The sequence below is a fragment of the Diceros bicornis genome, chromosome 31 (assembly GCF_020826845.1).
Source record: "Diceros bicornis minor isolate mBicDic1 chromosome 31, mDicBic1.mat.cur, whole genome shotgun sequence".
In the NCBI taxonomy this organism is placed as follows: domain Eukaryota; kingdom Metazoa; phylum Chordata; class Mammalia; order Perissodactyla; family Rhinocerotidae; genus Diceros; species Diceros bicornis.
In genome coordinates, this window is record NC_080770.1 from 10,170,476 (window position 1) to 10,190,341 (window position 19,866).

At 53.2% G+C, this 19,866-nt stretch overlaps 1 protein-coding gene across 1 annotated transcript; it reads left to right on the forward strand.

The window, feature by feature from the left end:
* Positions 1 to 1,563: 1,563 nt before the first annotated feature.
* Positions 1,564 to 19,343, forward strand: SLC22A8 (solute carrier family 22 member 8). Its single transcript, XM_058526621.1, has 10 exons — positions 1,564 to 1,923; positions 12,596 to 12,699; positions 13,240 to 13,394; positions 13,943 to 14,111; positions 16,293 to 16,416; positions 16,636 to 16,751; positions 17,700 to 17,914; positions 18,634 to 18,742; positions 18,891 to 19,094; positions 19,183 to 19,343. Exons 1-10 carry the CDS (start codon positions 1,591 to 1,593, stop codon positions 19,280 to 19,282), a joined length of 1,629 nt encoding a protein of 542 aa, XP_058382604.1. The 5' UTR covers positions 1,564 to 1,590; the 3' UTR covers positions 19,283 to 19,343.
* The last annotated feature ends 523 nt before the right edge of the window (positions 19,344 to 19,866 follow it).

Sequence of the window (19,866 nt, forward strand, 5' to 3'; positions counted from 1 at the left end):
CAGGATTGGCTCTCAGGTGAGGCTGGATGTTTTGTTTTGTTTGGCTGGTTTGTATTTCCTATGCAAGAAACACATTATTATATAATTAAAATAATAGAGAAAAAAACAAAGCAATAAGCACCAAGATTTGGCCCCAAAGGGAAGTGGCCAGTCAGAAGAGGAGCCTGTCCATCAAGAGTGGGGCTGGAAGGGGTGTTCCCTTGGGTCCGAGGCTCAGACAGGGGAGACCTGGCTGCCCCCAGGGGCCCAAGAGGTGACATCCCTGAGCCCTCAGGGACTGATGCAGGTGACATTTTCTGCCTGGTCGTGCCCTACCATTTCCCAGGAGGCAAGTCTCCAGGCCCTGTCTCAGGAGGCACCGGGCAGGGGAAGTTGGTGCCCCGGAGAAGGTGTCCTGCTCACACAGCAGCACCCGTCACGTTGACTATTCTCAGCTCCAAGTCCTCAGACCATTGGCTTAAGAGACGACCCTGGGCCCTCAGGACTCAGAGCAGACCTCTCCCAGACTCCTCCTTGGGCAAGCCTACCCGGACCCCTCATTCATCTGTCCGGCCAGCAGCCCCGCTAGGCTCAGCCACACCACCACCCCAGCCTTTGCTGAGACAGCCCTTCGAGGAAAGATGGGCTTGGTGGGTCCACAGCACCCTCCCTGTCAGTGCCATTAATCCTCAAAACAGAGTCAAACATTAACCCAGGAAACAGCTTATGCCTTATATAAGCCCCCCTGGGGAAGGTACAAACACAGCTTGTTGGAGCTCAGCTGCCCAAGTACAGCAGCTGCTGGACCCTGGGACAGAGCGAGGGCTTCAGCCACAGCGCCCACCAGCCCCACCGGAGGGAGCCAGGCCCAGCTACCAGGTGAGGAAGGATGGAAGCCCCCCCAGGCCCCGGCCCCCAGGGACCCCTGGGAAGCCCCCAAGTCCAGGCCCCGCTTCCACACTGTGACTCGCCAAGGCCCTTATGCCCTCTGGAACTTGCTTGGGCCCTTTCTGCTGCCTGAGTCTGGTGGGTCCAGCCCCAGGGGGGCAGCCAAAAGCCTGGAGGCTCTGGGCTTGGGGAGACCTTCCCAGCAGGCCACCTGGGTTCTGCTAACCCTGTGTGCCTGCTTGGGGTGACCAGGGACCTCTTCCACCTACCCCCACCATCTGTCTTGCGTGGCCATCATCTAAGACCAGGCTCCTTGGTCCCAGCCGTGTGGCCTGCACTGCCCCATGCACGCAGCAGGTGTGACCAGCCTGGCTGGGCACACACATACTCATGCCTACAAGTCCACACACACACAGCGACACGCCCAAGCTCACACAGCTGTGCCCTTACACTCCAGCCTAAATACACGCACCCCTGTAAACGACCACCCACACACCACACCTGTGACCCCACATCTCTACATGCAGCTGGGTACATCCTCAGGCACCCACAAGTAAATCTGTCAATACACACACCTGAGCCCCACGTCCTTACACATTTATACATGCACTGTTCCACATGCTTGCTTCACACCTATCCACCTGCTCACACATCACACGTGCACACATACTTCTCTCCAGCCTGGTGCCTCGCCTGCAGGTCTGGCTCATCTTGCCTGGCACCATGACCTTCTCCGAGCTTATCGACCGCGTGGGCAACAAGGGCCCCTTCCAGTTCCTGAACGTGGTCCTGCTAGGCCTCCCCGTCTTCGGCATAGCCAACCACAACCTGCTGCAGATCTTCACGGCTTCCACCCCCCAACACCACTGTCGCCCACCTCCCAACTCCTCCGCAGGGCCCTGGGTGCTCCCCATGGGCCTGAACGGGAAGCCTGAGACCTGCCTCCGTTTCGTGTATCCACCCAACGCCAGCCTGCCCAACGACACCCAGGGGGCCACCGAGCCCTGCCTGGATGGCTGGGCCTACGTCAGCACCAGGGACTCCATTGTGACTGAGGTACGCCCAGAGGCAACCCCTCTGCCTCCGCTTACAGCAGGCAGGCCTCATCCTGCAGCACTCGCAGACAGGAGAGTGGGCTGGGGCCTGGTCTCCCTAGGTCCCGGGGATGGGGCGCTGGGCAGGCAGAGAGGAAGCAGCTGGGTGCAGATGCATACCCACCAAGGGTGTGGTTTCTTCACACTCGGAGTGCAAACATGTCTTCAACAAGCAGCCCATCTGGGACAGGCACAGTGCTAAGCTCTGGGGACACAAATGCTCCATCCCCGCTCCCACGGAGCCCACCACCTAGTGGGGGTAACATCAATTAATGAAAGTACCACACAAAGAAATGCAAAATTACAACTTCAAAGTACTTAGGGCTGTGACTTTAGCCTATGGCCCACCCCTGGACAGGGTGTGGAGGCAAGGGGGCAGGCCCTGGAGGAAGCTTCCCTAAGGAAGTGACCCGGGAGCTGAGATAAGAATGTGCAGCAAGAGTTAGCCGGGCAATGATGGAAAGGAGGAAAATTCCATCTTGTGCAAAGGTGGAAGGGTGTGTGGAGGGACTGGACAGAGTGGAGAGTTGAAACACACCTGAGCAGACCAGAAAACATCTCATGCACTCCTGCGGTCGCTCGGGGGCTCCCCTCCCGTTCGTTCATGCCTTCATTGATTCACTGACTCGTCCACCTGCCGTCTCTGGGAATTACAGAGTTAAATCAGACTCTTGAATGAATGACAGGCCAGTCAGGAGATCACAGTGGATTGGAGAGGTGGAAATGGGGATTGGCGTTTACTGAGGACTTACAAACAGCCAGGCACATTTTGGTGTTTTGTAGACGTTGTCTCCCACAATTTGATTCCCACAGTGATATTCTGTTGAAAGCGATTTTATCTCCTCTTACAGATCAAAAAAACTAAGACTCAGAGAATGGAAGTGAAGGCCCAGTGCCACACAGCTGGTCAGTTTCAGAACTGGAATTTAAAGCTAAAGCCCATAAGAGGCACAGGGGACAAGTGTTTACGGCAGTTCAAGAGAGGGAGGAACCATAGGATGCTAGGGAGGCTTCTTGGAAGCGGTGGCATCTGAGTAGTGAGCAGAGGCAATGTTTTCATTCTCCCCTCGGGGACCATGAGCCCCTCAAGGGCAGGAGCTTGCTTTTGCCTCGTTAAAAGAGCTGCAGTTCAAACTCTTTACCCGGTGCCAGTCCTGCACTGGGCATACTATGTGCGTGGGCTCCTGAAATCCCAGGAGACGGCATCTCAGCAAAGGAAGTATTATTAGTATCTCCAGTTCACAGAAGAGAAAACTAAGGCTCAGCCTGGTTCCATGACTTTCCCAGGATGACATACGGTTAGGACCTGGCAGAGGTAGACTTTGAATCCAGGATATCTATGTTCAGATGCTATGTGATTGTTATTCATTTGTTTAATGAATATTTATTTCATAAGTGCTTACTATGTGCCAGACACTGTTCTAAGTGCTTTATAAATACTAACACTTTTACCTTGCTGACAACACTGTAAGGTAGTTAGTATTATAAGCCCATTTTTTCAAATGGGAAACTGAAGCACAGAGAGGTTAAGGAGTTTGATCAAGGTCACAGCGCTAATAAGAGGCAGATTCAGGATCTGAACACAGGCATCTGGCCCCAGAGCCCTGCTCCTCACCATTACATTTGCTAGATTGTATTTCCTCCCTGTCGTATGTGCTTTTTCTCCCCAGCACCAGCACAGTGCCTGAAATGCATGCAGTATCCAACAAACATTTATTGACAGCTGCGTGCATAGTATTGAGGACGCAGAGTCGAAGGACACGTGAGCCCTGCCAGCCCTCCAGAGCTCACCTCTGGTGAGGAGACAGACCCATCCCCCAGGACTACGGGCAGGGTGGTGGGATTTTCAGCCGTTTTGCTGTATCCCCAGCTGTTAGAACAGTGCCTGGCACAGAGGAGGTGCTCTGTGAAATAAATATTTGTGGAATGAATGGATATGAGCTTTATAAACTCAGAGCGCTCTGGGATCCCAGAGGAGGGGCAGCTAACCAGCCTGGAGGGGCGACCCAGGAGGGCCTTTTGGAGTCGGCAATGCCTGCACTGGGTGTGAAGGAGGGGAGAGTCAGCGAGCAGGCTGAAGAGGGCAAGTGAGCCCCAGGCAAAAGGAACAGTGTGTGTGGAGTCAAATGCACAGAAGTATGAAGAGAGCAAGACAGTCAGGGTCACAAGAAAGAGAGGAAGGCTGGAGGGGTGAACAGTGGGGTATGGAGGCTGCCAGACGTGGGGCTGGAGGGGACAACCTTAGCTTGGATGCTAAGGCAAAGGTGTGGCCTCTGTCCCGAGGGCGACAGGGAGCCATTGCTAAGCAGCAGAGTGGCATGCTCAGGGCACCTTCTAAGGATGGTCACTGTGACTGCAGGGTGGAGAGTGGCTTGTGGGGAGTTTTCGTCCTGCGGCAGGGACACCAGTTAGCAGGTTGCCACAGGACAAGGATGACAGACAGAAATGGCAGTTGGAATAGGTGCCAGAGAGGTTAGGGAGTCAGAATCTATGGGACTAGGGACCTGAGTGGACGTGGGGGAGTGAGGGACAGGGAGGGAATCGAAGATGCCTCAATAACTGTAAATAAGTTTCCAAATGTACGGGTGACTTGATGTAATCTGGTCCCTGGGAAGACAGAAAGGAGCAGTGAAATCTACCACAACATCCTCCAAAAACACAGAAGCTAGTTGAAGAAACAAATATCCTACAGGGAGCGATTAAATAATAATCGTCACTACCACTCACTGCATGCTCACCCTGTGCCAGATGGTTCTAAGCACTTTGCCCATATTAACTCATTTAATCCTCAGAACAACCCTCTGAGGTTAGCACCTTTATTATCCCATTTTTACAGATGAGGAGACTGAGGGACAGGTCACTGGCCCAAGGCACCACATTTCGTAGGTGGTGGAATTGGGAGTCAAACCTGGGCCCCCGACACATGATCCGTGAGACTGACTGTGCGCCCTGAGACTGACTGTGCACGCTGCAGCCCCAAGGAGGCTATTGTTCTTGGATCTGCCTCCCTGCCTGATGGCGGCTCCTCCAGGGCAGGGAAGGTGTCTCTCCCACCCATCTCTATCATCTCAGGGCCAGGCGCATAGTGAGTGCTCAGTTAGTGTGGAGTGAAGGCCATGCCCCCTCAGAGTCGGGCATGGGGGGCTGGGGACATTGCTGACTGCTGGGAAGTGGCTTCCCCTGCAGGGTACACCTCGGGATCCGGGAAGCCTGGCCAAGAGCAGAGTTTGCAGGTCTTGTACCCGGTCAAGCATTAGTTCGCATCTGTGCCAACCAAGCTCCCCCGTCACCATTCCAGCAGTCGAGGCTGTGTGATTCTGCATCCCAGCCTCGGGGGACTGCACTCTTCTCCGGGTCGCGTCTGGTGCAGGCCTGGGTCCCTGAGGACTCTCAGCCGTGACAGCCCATAGGAGGGGTCTCTGCCCAGCCAGGGATGTGTCAGTGGCCGGGCCCAGACGGACGCTGGTACCAGCACAGCAAGGGCGAACCCCTCTGATTTTTCTGTTTGTGGTTCAGTCCGTGGCAAATCCTTGCTCCGTCTGCTCGGGGTGGGGTGGAGTGGGGTTCCAGTCCCCCATGTGCTGCAGGTGGAGCAGTGGCTGGGCCTTAGCTAGGGGTAGGTCTCTAGAGCAGAGGCAGGGCAGTGGGTGCACCGGCCCTGGTGGGGAGGGTGGTAAGGAGCGCGGCAGCATCTGGCAACCAGCTCGGTCCAGGTGACCCTGGTTAGTAGAGGCAAAGGTCATCCTCCACGTGGGATGGTGAGCCAGGGTCAAGTAGCAGAGTTCACATCCTGACTCTGCCATTTACGAGGGATGTCACGACCCCAGAAGTCTCGGTTTCCTCATCTGTGAAATGGAGTAAGAGCAAGTGTGAACAGGAAAGGAGATCACGCGAGGACAGCGTTGGCGCAGGGCCTGGCACCCACAGAGCATTGGACGAATGCTGGCTGCCACTGTTGTTGTTGTTACTGGTATTGTTAATAGAGATGTCCCGAGAACTAAGGGGATTAGTCTCCACCAGAAGAGTCGGGGGACCCTCATTAAAATTAGACTCAGCTGTCATAGCTTCTCCCAGCCCACCTAGGCCCCACCTGGCCCTCCTCTGGTGGAAACAGCACCGGCCAGAGCGCGGGTCCCAGCTCAACCCCCACAGCCGGTGACCTGGCGAGTCACCCCCGCCTCCACTTCAGTCCGCTCATCTGTAGAGTGGGATAAGGAGGAACTTCCCTCCCGGAAGGGAGAGTGTGGGAGGACCGCACTGATGTGTGAGTGAGCACAGCACAGGGTCCAGCCTGCAGCACAGGGAGCTTCCCTCCCCCTTCTGACTCCCTAAGCTCTCCTGGCAGAGGTGACCACACATTCCTTTCTCTGGGTTCAGCAGAGACGAGGTTGGAATTTTTCAGAAGGAGCTTTAAGAGGAAACAAAGGCCTTTCTTTTAAGTCTGGAAAGTGCGGGGAGCATGGATTGTGGGCTCTGGGTTCCCTGGAGAGGAGCCACAGCCCATAGTTCCCATACCACAGAACCTCAGCCCTGTGGGTACCCAGCTAAAACCGAACCCCGTGGCCCTTAGAGGCCTGAGCCTGGCCCGGGGTGGGCAGGCCCTTCCCTTGAAGGCCCCTATGATTCCTCTCTGGGCTTTGAGACTTCCTGTCCTGTCTCCAGGACCACAAGAATCCTGTCCCCCCGACACAGGTCTCTGGTGGCCCCAGGTCAGCTGCTGCAAAAGCAGAGCCAGTGGATCCTTCTGGAAGCAGGTCTCCACCCTGGAGAGGTTCCCCTGCCAGGTCTCTGGCCTTCCCCCACCCCCATCCGCAAATCCTCGGGCTGCCCACCTCCCAGGCCACCTGTCCATCTCTTGTCTCCAACTCTATTCTTGCTTCACATCTCCACTTGCTCACCCTCAGCCCTGCCCTGGGCACCCCTCCTTATCTCCCCTCTCCTGGCTTCCACTCTGACTCCTGGGTAAGGACCAGGGAGCCCCTACCCCAGCCACGCTTCCAGCCCAGCCTGACCCCCAGTGACAGCCCTCACCTAGAAAGCCCTGACGATGTGCACAGGAGGGTCCTGGGGCCGTCCTGTGGGTCCTCCAGGATCAGGAACTCATTCAGTGAGCACCTACTGTGTGCAGGGCCCTGGCCTGGTGCTTTGCATTCCTTCTTTCATGATCCTGCTAATCAAGCACTGCAAATATCGCCCCTGTTTTACAAAGGAATACAGTGGGCTCAGATCCAGAAGGTTCCCCTCCCAGCCATGACAGTCAGGTCAAGCTTCTTTTTTTCTCTTTTTTTTTTTTTTTTTTTTGCTGAGGAAGATTCGCCCTGAGCTAACATCCACTGCCAGTCCTCCTCTTTTTTCTTTGAGGAAGATTAGCCCTGAGCTAACATCTGTGCCAGTCTTCTTCTACTTTGTACGTGGGACACCGCCATGGCATGGCTGGTGAGTGAAGTAGGTCCGCGCCTGGGATCCGAACCCGTGAACTCGGGCCACCGAAGCGGAGCGCGCAGAACTTTAACCACTTGGCCATGGGGCCAGGCCCAGTGAGGTCAAGATTTTATAGGGGGTGGGACAAGGGGTACTGACTCCAGAATCCATGCCCTTTCTACTGCATCACGTGGCCCTGTGAGCACAGGCCCCATGACACATGTGACAGTAATAATGAAACAGCTACCGTGTGCAGTCATGCGTCATAACGACGGGGACACGTTCTGAGAAATGCATTGTCAGGCAATTTCGCCACTGTGCGAACATCAGAGAGTGCACTTACACAAACCTAGATGGTGTAGCCTACTACACACCTAGGCTGTATGGTACTAATCTTACGGGACCACTGTCCTATATATGGTCCGTCATTGACCAAAACGTTATTCGGCACATGACTGTATTGAGTGTCGATTGTTTTCCAGGTATAGTGCTGGGTGCTTTTCATTCCTTATGCTATTTACAATCCTGAGAAGCAGGTACTAGTATTACCCCACACTACAGATGAAGAGACTGAGCCACAGAGAGGTTAAGTAACTGGCCCAGGAACACACAGCTACTCAGTGGCAGAGCTGGAGACTTTTCTGAATCTCCCCAGGTCCCTGCCTCATCCTCTCTGGCCCTTGTGCCCCAGCACAAGTTCCATCAGGGTCCCAAGAGTATGCACGGGCTGCAGCAAGGTCTGACCTGGTTCTAAAAGACCCCCAAGCCAGGGAAGGTTGTCTCTCTTGTCCTTGCTCTGGGGAGTTCAGACCGTGTGTGGGGTCCCCTGGCAGAGTCATCCCCCCCCCGACACACACAGCAGGGCCCCCATTCTGCTGATTATGGTCTTGACCACGTGTGGCTTGTACTGACCTTTTAGGACCCGTCTCCTGCTTTACCCTCTGAGGGGCCCCCCGGCCTATGACCCTGCTGCTGCTCCAGCTCCTAAGCCTGTCCCTCACCCTTTGGACCTGATATCAGATCAGCCCACCTGGCTCTGGTCCAGGCTGCCTCCTCGACCACAATTCCAGCCCATCCTGGGCGACGTGTCTTACAGCAGCTCACAGCAACAGCTCCCATGTACTGAGCCTTCCCTCTGGTTCCCTCATTGCCATGCTCTTCGGTTCCCCATCCGCTTCCCATCACCACCTACCAAGCCAGCAGGTGCTTCCAACATACAGGAATTCGTTTCCTAGGGCTTCTGTAACCAAGTACCACAAACCGGCCAGCTTTAAACAAGAGAAATACATTGTCTCACAGTTCTGGAGGCCAGAAGTCCAGAATCAAGGTGCAGGCAGGCTCTCTCCCAAGACTCTGGGGAAGACTCCTCTCTTGCCTCTTCCAGTTTCTGGTGGTTGCCCGCAATCCTTGGCATTCCTTGGTTTATGGATGCATCCCTCCAGCCTCTGCCTCCATTGTCACGTGGTGTTCTCCCCGTGTGTCCCTCTCTTCTCTTCTTATAAGTTCACCAGTCATATTGGATTAAGGACCCACACCTACCCCAGTATAACCTCATCTTAACTAATGCAACAACCCTATTTTCACATAAGGTCACATTCTAAGATACTGGGAGTTAGGACTTCAACCTATCTTTTGGGGGGACATAGTTCAGCCCATAACAGTGGCACATCCCAGATCTGAGCTCCCCAGATTTGTGCTGATCTGCAGGGCAACCATGGCCACATTTTTATCATCGACTCTGATGAGCTTCATTAATTTCTAGGAGCAACTTAGAGTGCAATTGACAGCCAAGATTTTTTTAATATCTAACCACAAAGCACTCCTCCTTCTGAGCTTCAAAACCTCATTTTACCCTCCCCTAGTAGACAATTGGCCATAGAAGTTTTCCCAGTCGGATGGCGAAGGAATAACACTTCTTTCCTTCTCCCTAATATGTGGTTATGGATTGGATATATATACTAGATACTCTCCATCCTGACATACACTCATTCTGGCACATAGCATTTGGAGTGTGGACCCTAAGACCTCTGATTTAGATATCCACATATCTCTAACCTCTAAGGCTCTCCATCTCTCTGTTCTTCCTGTGCAATGTTCACTCATCAATTCCACAATTACTTACTGAATGTCTACTATGTGCCAGGCATTGTGCTAGGCAATGGAAGTAGTGAATAAAGCAGACTAAAAACCTTGCTCTCATCAAGATGACATTCTTGGGAGAGAAATGAAAAAAAAAAATAGAAAAACATGCAATATGTCTGACGGTATAAGTGCTAGAGAGAAAATAAAGTAGGGTAGAGGGATAAAGACTACTGGGATTATAATTTTATTTATTTTTTTTTTTTACTGCAGGAACATTGGTTTATAACATTGTATAAATTTGTATAACATTGTACATCATTATACTTCTATTTCTGCATAGATTACATCATGTTTGGGATTATAATTTTAAATAGGGTGGTCAAGGAAGTTCTCATGGAAAAGATAATTTTCTGGTAGAAGCTGGCTTGTGACCATTATTCTAAAGCCTATGTCATTACAAGTACTATGGTAGAAACCAAGCTGGGACAGTGGAGCAGGACAACAACTTTAAACTAATCCAAGTCGATCTAACACTGACCCTCTCATGATCCAAACAGACTGATTTCTTAAGGCACTAGATACCATGGAGGTTGGGGAAAACAAATCAGATTTCCCTTTGCAACTTCTGATGGAATGTATCAGGATAGGCTAGGTTGCCATGACAAAAAGAGTCAACAATAATTCAATGAATTAAAGGATGTAGAAGTGGTTCTCTTTCTCACACAATAGTTCCAAGGTGGGCATTTCAGGCTGATGGGACTCTGTTCCGTAGCGTTATTCAGGGACCCATACTGCCAGCAGCTCTGCCATCGTCAACACATGGCTTCCAGAGCTGCTCTGGTTGTCACCATTCCTACCAACAGAAGGGAGAAAACATGCAAGTTCAGGCCAGGGATTCCGTCTAAATCAAATGAGGAGGAAGTAGCATACACTTCTTCCACTCACATTCCATTGTCAAGAAATATATGGCCCCACTCTGCTACAGGGTCACCTGGGAAATGTGCTGTTTACTATGGAAGGAGGGGCAAATTAATTTAGGTGGACAGTATGTCTTTACTTTAGATTTTCCTAAAGGGGCTTTCTACAGCATGCCACAAAGTACCAGAAGTTTCTCTAGACACCCACTGGCATAGTCCTGCTTAACCCCCACACTTCCTCCTTTTCCCTTTTCCCTCCCCCTGCCTCCACACACATATCACGCAGACGCCCTTCTTGGCCAGAAGAGCCCACTGGGTTTGCGGGCCATGCTGGGCCACTCAGAGACCCAGAGTCTTCCTCCACCCCCTTCCCCCCACACTTCCAACAGAGGAAAGTGGAAAAATCTCCCTGGGATGTGTGGTTCTTCCCCCACGCTGCTTTACTTCCAAAACATTCTTGAGAGGCATTTCTGGTGAATAAAATTCTCCACTTCATTACACAAGTAATTCAGGATAGTTGGACAAAGGGTGCACGTAGGGGATTAGCAGGAGATTAGGCCAGACAGGTAGGCAGAGGCCAGAGCATGAGGGCTTTATAAATCTGTGTTAACAGAGCTTTATGTTTACCCTAAAGGGCAAGAAGAAGCCAGAGAGTGCTTTAGGCAAGACAGGAACCTGATTTGAGCAGTGTTGTAGAAAGCTACTCAGGTTATCAGGGAAAGAAGGGATAGGAGAGAATGAGACCAAAGACTGGGAGGAAGACCAGTCAGAAGATTGTTGCAGTAATCCTCTCTGGGCCTCAGTTTCCTCATCTGTCAAATACAGATGATAGTAGTGTTCCATCTTAAGGTTGTTGCAAGGATTGAAGAAGTTAAGATATGGAAAGTGCTTATTTAGAATAGAGCCTGGTGCACAGTGAGCCCTCAATAAATATCAGCTGTTCTTCTTAATCCAAATGCAAGACAGTGAGGCCTGCACTAAGCAGTGGAAATAAAAGAATCCAGATTCAAGAAATATGAAAAAGTTAGACACTGGAGGATCGAGTGATTGTGAAGTGGGAAGGGAGGAGTCAAAAAAGAATTACCAGTCACTGAGATTAAGACCTTACAGGGATTGGGGTGACAAGTCTCGTAGACCCTGAGATGTCCATGTGACATCATCCAGGTGGAGTTTTCAAGTAGGCAGCTGAGCCTACTGGTCTCAAGTCCAGAAGAGAGGTTGGGCTGGAGACATGGATTTGGAGTCTTCATTATAAAAGAGTAATTGGAGCCTTAGGAGCAGATGGCATTTCCTGGGAAAAGTGCGTAAAAAGCAAGGAAGATCCAACAACAGCCCTAGGGAAACTTTAAGGGATAGAGAGAAAGGAGCCCATGGAGGAAAAGGAGGAGTGGCAAAGAGAGGGAGGAAGACCAGTTAGAGGGAGAGGTCGGCAGTGTCGAGGGCTGCCAAAGGTCAAGTCAGGTCAAGCTACCAAAGGTTCCACTGGGCTTAGTGAAAAAGATGTCATCGGTGGCTTTGGTGAGCACAGTCTCAGTGGAGTGGTGGGCGGTGGGGGGACAGAAGTGAGAAATGAGTGGGAGATGAGGACAGGATGATAGCAAGTGTAGCTACTCATTCAAGAGATTTGGCTTTGAAGAGAAGGGAGAAATGGAGCCAATGTGGAGGGGAAAGAGGTTCTAAGACAGGAAGATTTGAGCACACACAAATGCTGATGGGGAGGGGTTAGGAGAGAGTGAAAGACAGAGACAGAGTTTGAAGACTTGGGTTGGAGGGAATGGCAACAGTAGAGTAATGTCCCTGTGGAGGAGAGAGGGTGTGGGCAGAGGGATTGACCTTGGACATGTGAGGTGGGTAGGAGACAAGCAGGGAGCCACACGTACAGGCAAGCTTGGAGGGGGTGGGGGAGGAGGTTGAGGACAGACCTGGATGTGACAGCTTAGCAGACTTTGTAAGCCGTAGAACAGGCCACATACACTGGAGGGATGTTGTCATTGCACAACAACAGGGTCAGGAACCCAAAGAGCCACCAGCAGACCCAAGGAGCCCCAGGCCAGATTGCAAGGGGAAATGGTGCTTGGGACTAGGGGCCAGGCTCAGGGAAGTCAAATGAGGGTGCTGGGAGAACGAGTGAGCACATGTGAGGGCGCAGGCTCAGCGTGGCTAAGAGGGCCGGTTTGGACTGAACCAGGCTGGTGCTACCTTTCTCTTGTGCAGTGGGACTTGGTGTGCAACTCCAACAAACTGAAGGAGATGGCCCAGTCTGTCTTCATGGCGGGCATACTGATCGGGGGAATCTTGCTGGGAGACCTGTCTGACAGGTGAGACACTGGGGCCTCCCAAGGGGAGGTAAAACCTGCGGAGACACCCAGCCCACTGTGTTCCAAAGAAGTAAAGAGCTGGGGGAGGAGGGAAGGATGGTCCTTGCTCTGTGGCCTTGGGCAAGTCCCAATCCCTTTCTGGGCCACAGTCTTCTCTCTGCCCCAAGCCCTTGCAGCTTGAGTCCTCCAGCCTCCCCAGACCCAGGGTGGGGAAGCCTCAAGGTTTTCGGACTCAGCGTAGTAGCTGTGTGGCAGTGGAGGTGGGGTGGATGGATTGTTTAGAGACGGATGGTCCTTTGACCCCTCCTCAGGCAGCCAAGCTGGGGGGTGGAGGAGATCACTCATTAACTCAAACCTCTAATTGCAAACTTGTCAAAAAAAATAGCAACTACCAGGAAGGCTCTGTCTGGGGAGGGAGTTACATGCCCCGCCTGGCCCTTTGGGAGGTGGGAGGTCCAGCCCTTTGCCCCGAGGCCTGCAGAGTCATTCGCCTTGGCTGGCTCGGTGGCTAACCCACCCTTCTTCTCCTCTGAGCTGCAGATTTGGCCGCAAGCCCATCCTGAGCTGCTGCTACCTGCTGCTGGCAGCCAGTGGCTCTGGCGCAGCCTTCAGCCCCACCTTCACCTCCTACATGGTCTTCCGCTTCCTATGCGGCTTCAGCATCTCAGGCATTACCCTGAGCACCGTGATCTTGAGTGAGCCACAAGGGGAGGGGGCCGGGGAGCAGGAGTTTGGGGAGCACCAGCCTGAAGCCGAAAGAGTGGGGTCTGGGCCTGGCTCAGCCACAGGCTCCCTATGACCTTGGTCAAGCAAGGTGCTGCCCCTCTCAGGACCTCGGAGGCCCCCTCTAAACATAACAACAACCATAAGCGTAATAGCAGCTCTCAATATTGAGGACTCACCCTGGGCCTGGCACTCTGCTAGGTACAAGATCTCATTCAGTCCACACACACAAGTAGACAATAGTATCACCCCCATTATACAGATGAGGAAAGTGAGGCAAAACAAGGGAGATCACTTGCCACTGGAGAAGCAGTCAAGAGTATGGGCTTGGAAGTCAGGAAGACCTAAGTTTGAGTCCTGCTTCTTGAGCCTCAGTTGCAGCATCTATAAAATAGATGATGAGCCCTTAGGCTCAGGGTCAGATCAAGTAGCCAATGGGGAACAGGAGCTGGTGCCCTTTCGCTGAGAGGTGCCCAGGGCCCAACAGGATCCTAATCTCGTCCTTGGGCTCCTCCTGCAGGTGTTGAGTGGATGTCCACCCAGCTGCGGGCCATCACATCGACTACACTTGGTTACTTCTACACCATTGGCCAGTTCATTCTGCCCGGTCTGGCCTACGCCATCCCCCGCTGGCGCTGGCTACAGTTAACCGTATCCATTCCCTTCTTCGCCTTCTTCCTGATGTCCTGGTAGGTGGCCCTCTCCTCCTCTTCACCTCCCTTCTTAGGCCCACCAGGGCCAAATACGGGGAGCCCATGCCTGACCAGGCTGGCTGACTCTGTCTGTCCCAGGACACCCCTGTCCCAGAGGCAGGGAGGAGGAATGACATACACAAAGGCACACTGCAGGAGGGGGTAGGTGTCTGGGGGGCATTCAGGGGCTGCCTGCAGCAGAAGAAGGGGTAAGTTGGGATGAACAGGATGGGGCCAGGCTGTGGAGAGCACAGAAAGACAGGGAGGCCTCAGCTTCACGTGGAGGGACAGGGAAGACCTCTGAAGGCGTCTGTGGTGCTGAAAGGCCTGACCAAGCCTCCCTTGGTGACATGAGAGCACAGAAGGACAGAGCCACCTGGGTGGGGACGAGAGACAGAAGGGAGGTGACTATGTGAGCAGGAGGAGTCCGGGAGACAAGTCTGAGAGGCATTTTGAAGGAAAAATCCACAGAGTTTGGAGACTTCTGGATTTGAGTTCTAAAGGAAAGAAAAGGTCAAACCTGAGAATCTGGGAGAATCGAGGTATCTGGGTCAGAGGCCCCAAGTGGGTCGAGAGCTCAATATCAGCACATCAAACCTGAGGACACATTTAAGACAGGAAAAGAGTCTCCAGAAGGTAGTTGGAGCCAAAGAATAGGAAATAATGAATGAGCTCAGGAAAGAAATGAAGTCTTGGAGCACTTAACTATGTGCAAGGCCGTTCTGAGCATCCACCTACATCATCCTGATCCTCAGGGCATCTCTGTGTGAAGGGGGGCATTATTATTCCCGTTTTATAAGTGAGGAAACTGAGGCTCAGAGAAGTGAAGCAATCCCCCAAACTTATACAAAATGATGCAGAACTGGGATAGGACCTCCATTTGGAAATGAGAATAGAAGATCCTAGAGGGGATGGGCAATCTCATGGTGAGAGAGATGCTCAGAGGGTCTAGGACAGAGCTGGGGAATGTCCACAGCCTAGGATAGGAGCAAAGAAGGAGCAGAGACTCGGGAGGCAAAATAAGGGTGGATGGTCAGCAGGGTACAGTCGAGAGCTCAGGCCACTTCATTGTGTGACTTGAGACAAGCCTCACCCACTCTGAGCCTCAAGATTTTTCTAGGCAGAATGGAGCTAATAATGCCTGTCACCCAGAGTTACATGTGCTTGGACCACAGAAAGGCTCACTAATTGGAAGCCGTTGTTGTCACTATTCTCAGCGAAAGGAGGGTGGAGTGCAGGTCCTGGCTGTGGTTATTGGGAGGAAGTCACTGATAATCTTGGCGAGAGCAGGCTGGGAAGACTGTTAGGGCAGAAACAAGACCAGAAGGGTGGGTAGCAATGGGCACAGGAGGTCACCACTATCAGCTGGGTCAATGGTCTGAGGCCAAGTGACCAATGTCCACTCCCCTAAGGGCCTTGCTGGATCCAGGTCCTGGGTACCTGTGACGGCCACAGCCAGAGCTGACCTCACCTCAGACCAGACTCTTCCAAACCTCACTCCTTTCTCCCCACACCTCTGCTTCCTCCATTCCTCCTCTCCTAGTGACCCTCAGGGACTGCTCAGGGCAAACCTACCCCAAAAGTATAGCCCAGGAGTGGGGGAGAGTGAGGTTGGCTGCCCACTTGCCAATCCCAAGACCCCACGCTGTGCTCGCACCCCAGCAGACTTGGTCCTTTGCAGGGAGAGTAAAGCGTCCTCAAACTTATTCTCTAGGCCACAACCCTAACCTTAGCCTCCTTCCCAAGCTGCCCTGGGACTGTAGCCCTGCCCTTCTTCACCCAGGACCTGGAATGCAGCCCAAGGAAGACTGGAGAGGTAGACATGCAGGACCTTCCAGCTGCCCGCTCTTGAACGTGTCGTCCCTTCCCCAGTCCCCACCTGACTTTGCCTAGGGCCCAAGCCTCCTAGTTAAGGAAGACGCCCAATAATAAGTGGCCTAGGTGGGGGGCAGAGGAAAGGCTCTTCTGGAACGGGACGAAGAGAATGCCGGAATTTGTGCTGGCTGCAGACTGCCCAGGTGCAAAGCTTGGCCAAGTTTAAATTCCATGAAATCTGCAGTGAGGCAGCTCAGGTTTCCGGGCCTCCTACCCATTGGCCCTAGCTGTTGACATTCTCCCAGGCTCTCAAAAGGGCTTTGGGCATGGGGGGAGCCACTGTGACTTGATTCTGGCCCCCAGGTGGGTACCAGAGTCCTTACGCTGGATGATCCTGTCTGGAAAGTCCTCAAAGGCCCTGAAGGTACTCCGGCAGGTGGCTACCTTCAATGGCAGGAAGGAGGAAGGAGAAAAACTCAGCGTGGAGGTAGGAGCTGAGCGGGATTATAGTCTGGGACAGGAAACTGAGCTTTGCTCTTGGGCTGCCCCCTCTTCTTGCCTCTGTTTCCCCTGCTCACAAGCCGACATCACATCTGGTGCCCTAACCAACCTCCTCTAGAGGCACCAGGCCTGCACCTCCCTCCCTTCTGCCTCCTGCCCACTAGCTGGTCACTAACATCATCCCTCCCCTTCGTCTACCCCCAAGGAGCTCGAACTCAACATGCAGAAGGAGATCGCCTTGGCCAAGGTCAAGTACAGCAAAGTTGTCCTCTTCCGGACTCCCATCCTGCGCCGTGTGACCTTCTGTCTCTCCCTGGCCTGGTAACCCACCACCCTTCCCTGCCCATACCCCAGCACATCCGCCAAGGCAGGGGTGATGAACAAAGCTCCGGCAGGCTCACCAGAAAGCAAGGCCGAGGGCAGCTGCAAGAGGAGTCAAGGGATACTCTCCCCTGGGCCACCCCAACCCCAGAAATCTCCTGCATCCCTGCTCCCCACCCAGGTCCAGCCATAAGGGTCTGCTTCCCTCTGGGTCACACCCATCCCACCCACAGGGCAAATGCTCCAAACCCCTTCACCAGCTCACATCTCTGTCACAGCAGTTTCCCCATGCTGTGCCTCTCTGTCACTGCCCCCTGCCTTGTCCAGCTCTGACCTCTGGGACCCCACAGAGCCATGCTGGCCCTCAGAGCTTCAGACTTGAAGACAGAAATCACGTTTCTCCTGAGTCTTGTCTTCTGTCTGACATTCCATACCTCCTTCAAAGCCCTTTCTGTGACCTGGTTCTGAGGCTCTTCTCCATCCTGGCCAGCCCCATGTGAATAGGATCCAATTTGTCCAGGAACTCTTCAAAAGGGATTCCACAATTCTGAGCAGCGAAGGCGAGGCATCTGACCCATGTGCACAGCTCAACTTTCACCTCCCCCATTCTGGATATTAAACTATTACCCAACCAAGAGAGATCATTTACTGCCTCCTTTGGTCTCCAAGAGTCCCTCCAGTCCTGATATTCTCTGGAGTCAATTATGTGGCATCTTTGCCACCACACCCTAGACCACACCTGTGTCAGACCTAACCAATCAATCTCAGCACTTTCTCACTGAGCCCAGACACAATCTCAGAGACCTCAAAATGGCATTCAAGCAGCAGCTACCAATCAGTTGCTGTTTGGGACAAGAAATGAAACTATCCTTCCTGGTGACCTATGACCAGTCGGGGGAGAGGACCCAGCCTGGCCGTGGGTCTAAGCAATTCCTCTCTGCCCCTCAGGTTTGCCACCGGTTTTGCCTACTACAGTTTGGCTATGGGTGTGGAAGATTTTGGAGTCAACCTCTACGTCCTCCAGCTCATCTTTGGTGGGGTCGACATCCCAGCCAAGCTCATCACCTTGGCCTCCCTAAGCTATCTGGGCCGGCACTACACCCAGTCCATTACTCTGCTCCTGGCGGGAGGGTCCATTCTGGCTCTCCTCTTTGTGCCCTTGGGTGAGAAGCTGGGGCTACCCCACAACGCTCTGAAAGAGGATGACCCCTGAAGGTCAACATGTCCACAGGCATCACAGGCTGGGAAGTGGCGTGTCAGGGACTCCAGGTCTGCTGACTCTGCCTGTAATTCACTCTGTTACCTTGAGCAGGTCCTTGCACTCTCTGGGACTCAGGTCTCTCATCCAGAAAACAACTCAGTTGGGCTAAATGATATCAAAGCACTTTTCCAGATCTGACTCGTACCTGGCAAAGTATGGTGGTGTCTGGACGGTATGAGGAATTGCCCAAGGAATGGGCGTGGCCTGGGTGACATCACCGCAGAAGATGAGCTGAGATGGGGAAACAACAGAGCCCAGCACTCAAGGAAGACCCCACAACCCACTCCATCACAACCTTGGAAAAGCCACTTTTATTTTATATAGATGTTTGTGTGTTGATACACCTATACTCTTCCAAAGGAACTTGAGATATTTTAGGACAAGAACATATACAACAAAACATAAATGAGAATAGGGAATCAGAGCCAGGGAAAAACACAAATGCAGCAGGACACAAGCCTGCAAAGCACTAGGAATAGTGGAGGGTCTATTACTTGGATTTAAGTTTGGATTTGAGCTTCCCAGCAGCCAGAGCAAAAAGGGAGACAGGGTCTGCTAAAGAGTAAGAACACTCAGGTGCTCCTGAGCCCCAAGGCTCACTGCATTTTCTTCCCTCTGCAGACTTGGGGACCCTGAGGACAGTACTGGCTGTGTTTGGGAAGGGATGCCTGTCCAGCTCCTTCAGCTGCCTCTTCCTCTACACAAGCGAGCTATATCCCACCGTCATCCGGTAGGTGCTGGGCCTGTGGCTGGTCTAGCCAAAGGGCATCAGGTCAGGTGGGAAGGTGGCATTCTCCTGCTCCTTGTCTAGAGGTCCTGGAGCTGTCCTTTAAGAACCCCACACACAGGCTGCCAATCCCTGCTCTGAACTCTCCCAGGCAAACAGGCATGGGCGTAAGTAACATGTGGACCCGCGTGGGAAGCATGACGGCCCCACTGGTGAAAATCACGGGGGAGGTGCAGCCCTTCATCCCCAATGTCATCTTCGGGACCACCGCCCTTCTGGGAGGCAGTGCCGCCCTCTTCCTACCAGAGACCCTCAATCGGCCCTTGCCAGATACCATCGAAGACTTGGAAAGCTGGTCAGTCTCCTGCCTCTGGCCCCATCAGTGCTCCTCCTTGGGGAAGCAGGTCTAGGCCCAGGGCTTTTCCTGAGTTCTCTTTCCCTAGGTCCCTGCTAGCAAAGGACCCAAAGCAGGAGCTGGAAGCAGAAAAAGCATCCCAGATGATCCCCCTGAAGCCTTGTGGACCGGACCTGGGCCCCAGTTGAGGGCAACAGAACCCCCTTTCCCTGCTTTCCAGAGACTAATCTCAGCCATGTCCCTGCCTGCCTCTAGGCTCCTTGGGTACCTTATGGGGTGAGGTGGGGTCTGGGTGGGTCCACGCTCCTAGGACAAAGTCTTCTGAGAGCTTGGTGAAGGTAGGTCCACCACCACCGCCAGAGCCCCCAGCCCAGCCCTGGTCAGATCAAAGAGTCAGCTACCGGCCTGCCCACAACCCCCCCTTGCCCTCATCCTCCGTGCAGCCCAAGCCCTTCCCTGCTGGCCACCTTCCCGCATTTGTTCCAGCCCCCTCGCCTTGAGGGCTCCTGGGTCCCCTGGCTCAATCCTAGCAAAGACAGCTTCCCCTTCTTGCCCCCTACCCCTTTGTTCAATGAGTAGTCTCAATAAACAACAATGAAGAACTCAAGCCATGCTTCTCAGGAATGGGGGTGGAGAAGGGGGCAGGCCACCAGGTGGACGTATGAGCTGTACATCCATCCATCCGTACTTGCATGTAGATGCAGGGATGAGCACACAGGTACATGCAAGCTGGGCTGATGGGAACATGTGCGTGCATGTGTGATACACTGAG

What these genes read in the sequence shown, in the direction of transcription:
- SLC22A8 (XM_058526621.1), top strand. Translation starts at nt 1,591, where the DNA reads ATGACCTTCTCCGAGCTTATCGACCGCGTGGGCAACAAGGGCCCCTTC. An exon ending in GCCTTCTTCCTGATGTCCTG is followed by an intron (nt 14,112 to 16,292) that starts GTAGGTGGCCCT and finishes TCTGGCCCCCAG; the next exon opens with GTGGGTACCAGAGTCCTTAC. An exon ending in CTATATCCCACCGTCATCCG is followed by an intron (nt 18,743 to 18,890) that starts GTAGGTGCTGGG and finishes GAACTCTCCCAG; the next exon opens with GCAAACAGGCATGGGCGTAA.